The sequence below is a fragment of the Netta rufina genome (assembly GCF_964035555.1).
Source record: "Netta rufina genome assembly, chromosome: 1".
Taxonomy (NCBI): Eukaryota; Metazoa; Chordata; class Aves; order Anseriformes; family Anatidae; genus Netta; species Netta rufina.
Window position 1 is genome coordinate 96,646,605 of NC_140123.1, and position 8,979 is coordinate 96,655,583.

The following is an 8,979-nucleotide window of genomic DNA, read 5'->3' on the forward strand; positions in this document are numbered from 1 at the left end:
TAATAAAACAGGAACAACCAGTGACATAACTGCAGAATAAAGCTTGTTTTCTTAATAGCATAGCTCGTATTTTACTAGATCTTCTGTTAATAGGCATGTTGTTCCTGTCTGTAAATAAAAATGCTTTTTGAGCCCTGTATGCAATAGATCAAGGCTAGCTCTTGCTGCGGTTGTCTTAGTCTTTCAGCTAGATCAGGTTATGAAGTAAATGTCTCTGTGCTTTGGCAGATTTTGTGGTGGTGGGCGCCTTGCAGCCCCTCTCTGAAGCAGAAAACTCCAGGGGTGAGCCCTACCTGGTGCTGATGGGCAAACCCAGCTCTCTGCCCCAAACAGACACAGTGTCTGCACCTACTTTCCCATATTACCCCATGGTGATCATATTTGCACGGGTGAGGTGTTTTTTTGCGTGTTTTGTTGTTGTTTGTTGTTTGTTTGTTTTTCCCAGGTGTGTAACATCTCTTTTGACTGCTGTCACATAGCGATTTCCTTGATGCCTGACAAGAGACAGCCCTACGGGATGTGTAACTCCTTGGCTTCTTTGAATATTTGTTTATGTATTTGTTTATGTATTTGTTTATTTATTTTAAACCATTCTTTTTCCCGGCGGGTGGGCAGCGACCCTCCAAGCCCCCCCCCCTACCCCTCAGCGCCCCCCCCAGAAGGGGCCGGACAAAATGGCGGCCGCCGCCTTTCCTCCTCAGCGCCGCCCCGGGGCGGAGCTCGCCCTTCTGCGCGCCAAGCCGCGACAGCGGCTCCCGCCGGGCCATGGCCGCCCCCGACCCCGCTCCCGCCGTGCCCGGCTACTCGCCGGGCTTCAAGAAGCTGCCGGCCACGCTGCGGCTCAAGCGCAAGCGGCCGCGGAGGAGCGAGCCCCAGGCCGAGCCGCAGCCCTGCGCAGAGGCTCCGCGGGTCCCCCCGGCGCCCGCCCGCCGCAACCCCTTCTCCAGCCTCGACAACGCGCCGCGGGGCCGGCAGCCGCCGCGGGAGCCGTGGCCGGAGGGGGGGCCCCCCTCGGCGGCGCCCTTCTGGCAGGTAGGGCCCGGGGGGGTCCCTCCGACCCCTCCGCCATCACCGGGACCTCACGGAGCCTGAGGGGAGACGGGGCTGAGCCCCGCGGGGGGGGCAGAGCCTGCGGATGGGGCGGCCTCGGGGATGGGTCCCCCCCAGACTGCTTTATAAACGTCCCTGTGGCGTGTGTGTGCTTAGCGTTTGTCTGCAAAGCTCGTTTTTTAAAAATATTCCCTCAGTTCATGCATCTTACGCGCTTTTTTCCTTCAGTTCTTGGAGTCTGCTTACGAAGATAAGCCCAGCAGGAACGCGGAGCGGCCTGAAGGAGCCAACGTCCTCACCTTAGCCAATGTACGAAGCTTCACGTAATGTCTCTGAAACAACTCCAGCTGTTTGTAATTCATGGATAGGCCTAATAAGCTATTTAACTTAGAACTGGTTCATCCTCACCTAAGATGTACTAACATGTCAGTGTTCAAGCTTATTCCTTAAATTGCTGTGAAGTTTACCTCAAGGTGACATTGTTTTAAAAGCCAGCTTTCTTCCTGACACTGTTACTATTGTGGCTGACAGAGGTTGCTCTCTTCTTCCAATTTGATTAGTCTAGTTACCGTAATCCCCCTCTTTCTTAGATTTTAGTTTTGTTGAGGTAAGGGCATTCTTAAGCAGCTGCAGAAGGGGAACACATACTGCTTCGCCAGGCTCATAGGAAAGAGAATACCTGAAAAACAGTCCTTGAAAGAGTTTCGAGCAGATGAACTTAAGTTTCTGAATCTATAAAATCATTAGCCATCAAGCTAACATAGCAGGGTAGAAAAATGACCTCTCAAAGAGAACAAGCTGCCCTGGAACTCTCCAGTACTTTTTTTTTTTTTTTTTTTTCCTTTATCCTTTAGGAAGCAACTGACACTACAATCACCAAAAGAGGACTAAATGAAAGGCTGTTGTTAGACTAAGCTTTTTTTTTTTTTTTTTTAAATGACATTTGGAAAGACTGCTGTGAACAAAAACCATCATTTTTTGTAAACAATACAATGCAGTGTTGCTGTTAGAATTTGGTTACTGATTTATTCAGTTGAATATAAACTGTCACTTTGGTTACCTTATGAAAAGTCAAACTATGTAGCTTGGAATCTAGAAAATCTGTCTCAAAAACTACTTTTGAATAAGTATGGGCCCTTAATCTAGTGCAAATACTTCCTTGAGATCAACGTGAGCTAGGTACTTTTGCTCTTACGCTGAACTGGACAGAAACTTCCAGGAAATGACAGGTTTGCCATGTGTTTTTAAAGGCTACTGAATTTCAGATGTTACATGTAATAGCTGCAGTCTTGTCTAGTCCACAATCTGGTCTGCTTGTCAGGAGAGGTGTATTAAATCAACCTGGGAAGAAACCTAACCATATGAAAATACAAATAGCTAGTTACATGTATCTTTTTTATTATTATTTTTATGTTCCTTGGGTTAACTGATGCTATTTTTGTTTTGTAAGGACCTTCACTTACCTGCCCTTACACCTGATGTTCCCACCTCACCAAGGCATGAATTTCCTGCAGACTGGAGTATTAAAACACGACTTCTCTTTATGTCTTCTCAACCTTTTACCTGGGCAGAGCATTTAAAAGCACAAGAGGAAGCTCAAGGATTTGCTCAGCATTGTAGAGCAGCAGAAACAAACTTGCCACAGAGCGTACAGGTAATAATACTTCAGAGGGAGCTTGAAGCTCCAGCTTTATAAAGGAGAACGTACCTTTGGATGTTTTATTCATGTGCTGGCAGTGAAGGTTGGTTGCGTCTTGTATTGATCTTATTTGCATTAAGAGTAAGGTTCATTTAGACTACTCATCTAATTGTGTTTGTACCCCAAAATATAACTGTTGTCTTAAGTAAAGTTCTGCTGTCCTCATGAACTTCTTCTTGTAATCTAGGAACCAAAACTGTCAACAGAACTGCGTTGTGCCTTTCAGCAAAGTCTCGTGTACTGGCTTCACCCATCGCTGCCCTGGCTGCAGCTGTTCCCTCGTATTGGAGCAGACAGGAAAATAGCTGGAAAGGCCTGCCCGTGGTCACAGGACGAAGCCTTGCAGCAAGCGCTAATGAGCGAATGGTATGTGGAACCACAGAATTCCCACGTTTAGTAAGATTAAGACATTGAGATTTGAAGTTCTCTTCATGCTTTTGGTTGGTGGCTTGTTTGTTTTTGTTTGTTTGTTTTTGCTTCAGCTAGAATGCTCATTATTTTGAGGACCAGGTTAAGGAAATACACTTAAGTCCAAAGCTACCTTCTGGTGTTAAATGCCCCTCTCCACCCACAGTTGCTGATTTGGATAGAATTCTCTAAATCCTGTTAGCAGGTTGTCTTCGATGCTTCATTTGTTGTTTGGTTCTAATTTGCAGGTCTGTCAGCTTTACCTCTCTGTACAACCTGCTCAAAGCCAAGCTGTGTCCCTACTTCTACGTATGCACCTACCAGTTCACCGTCCTGTTCCGTGCAGCTGGTCTTGCAGGGAGCGATGTTATCACAGCTGTGATTTCTCCCACAACCAGAGGGTTAAGGGAGGCCATGAGAAACGAAGGTAAGGTGAAACCACTCCTTACTGATAAATCGCAGTGGTTGTGCGTTACAAAACCAGTCATTGCTCCCCTTCCTCCTCTGTTCAAGGCATAGAGTTTTCCTTACCTTTGGTAGAAGAAAGTAGAACCAGAAAACAGAAAAACTCTGAAGTGAATTTGGAAGCAGAAGCTGCTAAAAGCCCTGAAGTGAGCAGAAGCCCTGAGGACGGAGAGTAAGTCTTATCAAATGCTAGAATTCAAAGGCGCTTCTAGACTCCTGCACATTCCATTTGGAAAAGGTTCACAGAAAGTATTGCTCCTAAAACTGATTCTGTGTTTCTCAGGGAACCTGCTACAAGTGATGATGATGAAAGTTTCTCTTGGCTTGAGGAGATGGGAGTCCGAGATAAGGTTAAAAAACAAGATGCTATCTCTATTAAACTGTATCCTTTCTTTGCATATCGCAGTGTATTGCTTGGGAAAACCCAGCGGGAATTCTTGTGGTATAGATTTAAGTTTTATAAAAGAGAAATCTTGTCTCAGCTTCCTGAGGCTGCCTCACACCAATGCACCATAAGTGGGGACAATCAGGGGACTCCCTTCAAAAGCAGAATCCTGATTTAAAGTAAAATGCTTATTTTTTGTTTGCTTTGAGGAGAAATTCATAGTAAAACTAGGAGTTGCTAACTTCAGAGATATTTACTAAATACGTTTTGGCAGCTGTTAAGAAAATACTGAAAATACTTCTTATCTCACAGCTTTAATAATGAAATCAGAAGTCAGGTTTGAGATACTGCTTAATATTTCAATAAGAAATCTAAGTGTAAGGGTTGGCTTTTGTTGTCTTTATTTTGTTTCTTTTAATGATTTGATTGGTTGAAGGAGTAGGGAGAGCAGAAGCATTTCTTGACCTGCCCTGCTCTGATTCCTGGGTCCGTTGATGCTTTTCACCTGCTGATATTTTTCCTTGGACTCCAATCAATTCAGTCAGAAGGAGAAGCATGAAGTGCAGGTGGATCACAAGCCCGAATCCCTCGCGTTGGTGAAAGGCACAAACACCTTCACTTTACTGAACTTCCTGATAAACTGCAAGAGCCTCGTGGCTGTGGCAGGCCCGCAGGCAGGGCTTCCACCAACTTTGTTGTCCCCCATTGCTTTCCGAGGCGGAACAATGCAAACACTCAAAGTAAGTAACGACGCAGCCCCTATTTCCCAGTAATGAAGTAGAAGAGAAGTACTTCACTCAGAAGTAGATCGCTGTTTTTGTATAGTCATTGTATTTCCTTCAGGTACAACAGAGTAAATTTTGTTGCTGTAGCCTGAGTCAGCATTTTGACTGCCGTGATACTTGTATGTATGTATGTATTGAGCTCTAAGTTGACAACAGTTAAAAACATTCTGAGCTTGTAACAGGGCTGTGGCACTGCAGTATTAAGGTAAATGAAAATTCGGACTTGATTTGGTGTGTCAAAAACTAATCCTCTGTGCTTTTGTCTCCAGGCTCGAAGCATAAATGCGAAAGCCAGGGTTCGCCTGGCATATGAGGATGTCTTCAGCTTGGAGGTCATCGGCCCCGTCATGCCACACTCCCTCCATTCGCTGACCATGCTGCTGAAGGCCGCGCAGAGGGGAGCGTTCTCTGCAGTGCTCTACACCCATGAGCCAACAGCTGTGTTTAACACTAGCCTTGATAACGCAAGCACTGCCCCGAATAAGGTAAGCAAACTAGGAGAGGCCATCTTTCCTGTCAGGAATAGCATCTTTATTACAAACCAGAGGGTGCCGAGTGACACAAGACTCTTCCTAAATACATGGGGCTATGCCCCACTGCTTGTGATCACCCCTGGCAGTCCCTGCGGCTTGTTCTTCCCTCAGAAATGGCATCATCAAAAAACTAGCTTTTAGGGCAAGTTCCCCAGAGGTACATAAATAAACACTTAAACCTACAGGTGTTTCAAAGGGCTATGTTTACACATTTTTCTTCTCCCGAACTTCTTCAGGAAACCATATGCAAAGACCTTCCTAAGTGTGGACTGCATTCTAAAACTCTGGATCAGCTGAGCCAGCTGCCAACGCTGGGAAAATCTTCCATCCGATTTCTGGAAATGAAGGACTACGCATATACCTGGAAGTCCTAGGTACACGTCACTTCAGGTTCGGAATCAAGATCAGGAAGCTCTCTGGGGTGCAGTTGCTGTAGTGCGTTCAGGTCCACACAGGCAGCACCTACGCGGCACTAGGACGTAACCTAGGCGAACGTCACAGCCAATGTTGCACATCACCCACCATAAAACACTTGGAAGGGCTTTCAAAGGAAATTAAGGAAAAGGCTTTGGACATCTCCTTTTGTATTTTAGAAAGCTTTTTTAAAATAAAATTTTATAAAAACAGTTCTCATGTGCTCTGAATTGAGGCTGGAAGGCCTCTTCTTTTCATATGCATTTCCTTGTGAAATAGGGAGCTGCTGCTCTGTGCAGTAACCCATAACCCACTCCTGCAGGGTGGGATTCTCAGCATACGCCTTCCGAGACTGCTTAAAGCACCTCAACCAGGAGCACGATATCTAAACCTCAGTATGTTGCACCTCCTGGTTCAAAAGTAACCTCTGACCTCCAGAAGACAAAAATCAAATAAACATGGACAGTTCCGGCTGTGTCTGAACCTGATTAAAAGACTAGGACTGCTGGCAAAACCATCCAGTATTCCCAAATCTACTTACGTTGAAATAAAACCTTTTTAACAGGCAGTTTGTATAATGTAACATGAATTAGATTGTGTTGGAGCAACACAACACAGTTACGCCACCTGACTGAAGCAGAGAAAATGAGGGGCAGCAGGATGGTGCTGTGACTGCAGAATACTGTCTTGTTTGTGCACTCAAACCAAAATTTCTAATTCTACAGGTATTTTGCACAGAAAAAGCAATGCTTGTGGTCATGCTACTTTCATCTTTACCCCAGTGGAGTCCTGTTCACCTCAATGCCACATTTCTGGAGCAGTGACATTAGACTTGGGGAAACTGCAGCCTGAGATGTGATAAAACCTTGCCCTCCCCCAAGTTATTTTGTAGCTACACCACTTGAGTACAGCATGTATACAGTTATACTTGAATAGTTTTATGTTTACATTGTTGCTTTACAGTAACTACTGTGATGCTAATAGTCTAATGGCCAAGACATCTGGAAAGCTAGATAAAGGTCTCTATATTGTGATGGAAAAATGCAGCTTAGAATATTAAACGATAACTCTTAAAAAATACAGTTTTGGTGGTGTTCATGTAGCACAATCTGACTCAAGGAGAAACACAAAGACCAGTCGAAGTACATTACTGCTTCATATCAAACACCAGCAGTGAAAAACCGAGTGTTGGTGGCATCACAGGGAATACCAGAAGACCTCATTTCTGAAGTTGCTGCTGTGTTAGCGCTGTCACCTGCAGTCACGTTAAGAAAACAAACACTTACTTCAACGCCTTTTTAATCTTCTTCCTCTCCATTAGCTCTGCTGCAGGGCCCTGCAGTTTGCTGTAAACCAACTTTTTAGCCCAGCTCATCATCTACAGCAGCTCGTGTACAAAACAAGTCAGTGAACATAATACAGTAAAACCCTGCTGTAGCTGCCTTTATGGGAAAACACTTGTAGTTACTCAAGCTGGTAACGATTTCAGTATTGCAGACTTCAGATTATCTGCTTCTAGGAAACGCTACAGTTACTGGTAATTGCAGTTGGTATTTTCACATCCAGCATGTCAGACTTCCGGAGATAAACTAACTGCAATTAATAGCTGGCAGTTATTAAATTCTACTCATTCCAGTATGAATTTGGGTTTGTTAAATAACAATCACATTCTAGGCTCTCAGAGAGAGAAATGTCGAAACATTTGCTAGTGGATACTTTTACCACTTGCTTTGCACCATTACCTGAAACTGTGGCTCCTCCTTGTAATGCAAACTCCATTGGTTCTAAGTCAGCTCTGCCTCCAATCTCAGAAGCACGGTGCTGTTGCTTGTAACTCTGTGGTTAAGTGTGCTGCCCTTGACATGTGCTTGGCTCCCTTTTATTTTTCCTGTAAGAGCTACAGTGTAACACTGCCCAGGCTGCTGTTCTTCCACTCCAAGTGTGTATTTTCAGTACATATCAGCATTATTCCAACACTGTTTTTTTAATTACTATTTAACCTGTCCAAATGGGCAAATTTTCATTACAAGTGTGACTTGTTTGAGAGATCAAGGCTGCAGCAGTTGACGAAGACTTTAGACAGTTTTTGCTCATCAAGAGACACTTTCAAATTTCCCAAGGCATAGGACCTTCTCCTTCCTACCTCTCCAGCCCAACCTATTTAAAATTAGTAGACTGCCAAGAATTTGTTCTGGTGGAAGCTCGCTACAAGTTCTCAGGCACCTGTTTCAAAATGCTCCTCACCCCAAGAAGGTCAGAAGCACTTTCAGTGAGATCACTCCTCAGGCAAGTTCCGCACCAAGAGGAAATCCAACAGGCAAACACTTCATGTCATCCCCTAGCAGGAGTCACAGGCTAGTCACCCTTGAGACAGCCAAAGCACTGCATAAATAAACAGGTCCCGAGAGAGTGTTTCCTAGTTGGTCTTTTTAATATACGACTACTTGTCTATTCCTGCATGCGAAGGACACTCAAAGCAAATTTACAAATTTAAGAGAAGCACATCTCTGCACTAGCTTTAAATTCATATATCATTCTAAACAGGAACGGAACTAAAACAGAAACCTCAAAGTCAAGAAGTATCGTAATTAAGGTACTACACACCTTAATTTCTTTTAAAGTCTTCCTGAAAAATCAAAGGTTAAATCTACATACAGTACCATGTCTTTAAGGCATGAAATCCAGAATTTGCCTAAACAGTTACTTTTTAAATGCTGTCTTCTATGGGACTGAATTCATCTGCTCCTCGTTGCTGTAAGATAACACGTATGTCTACATTGTACATGGAGAACACAGACCAAAAAAGAACAGAATTAACGAGTACAAGAGGTTATGTTCCAGGTTTGATACTGAACAGCTGTGAAACCAGTGCTTACAAGGACACCGTAAACCGAAGAGAACGACCAACATCGCTGATGTTCCAGCTGTATCAAAGCAGACATTTAACCAAAAGCCTTTTTAGAAGCTGCCTCCCACATCCTGAGTTAATTGCTTGGAGCCAGACATCAAAGAGCCAGACTTAGCTACGATGGCTACAACGCCCAGTTCTCCCACAGCAGGCCTTCCCGTTGCTGTACCATCCCTTTCAGCTTTTTAACACGCACCTTACAACTAGTTCAAGCAAATGAGGCAAGGAGATCTTCAAACAATTTTACACAGAGACTGAAGGTGAGAAGCCAAAGGGAAAAAAACTTTAATTAGAGACAACTACGTCCACAAAAAACTTAGGCATTTCTAGAG

At 44.2% G+C, this 8,979-nt stretch overlaps 1 protein-coding gene across 1 annotated transcript; it reads left to right on the plus strand.

Annotated features, from left to right (window-relative positions):
- Positions 1 to 765: 765 nt before the first annotated feature.
- On the plus strand, positions 766 to 5,931 carry DONSON (DNA replication fork stabilization factor DONSON; the record flags this gene model as incomplete). Its single annotated transcript, XM_084291308.1, has 10 exons — positions 766 to 1,032; positions 1,279 to 1,359; positions 2,501 to 2,704; positions 2,937 to 3,115; positions 3,406 to 3,584; positions 3,671 to 3,794; positions 3,906 to 4,004; positions 4,549 to 4,747; positions 5,062 to 5,277; positions 5,562 to 5,931. 10 exons carry the CDS (start codon positions 766 to 768, stop codon positions 5,697 to 5,699), a joined length of 1,686 nt encoding a protein of 561 aa, XP_084147434.1. The 3' UTR covers positions 5,700 to 5,931.
- Between the last annotated feature and the right edge of the window lie 3,048 nt (positions 5,932 to 8,979).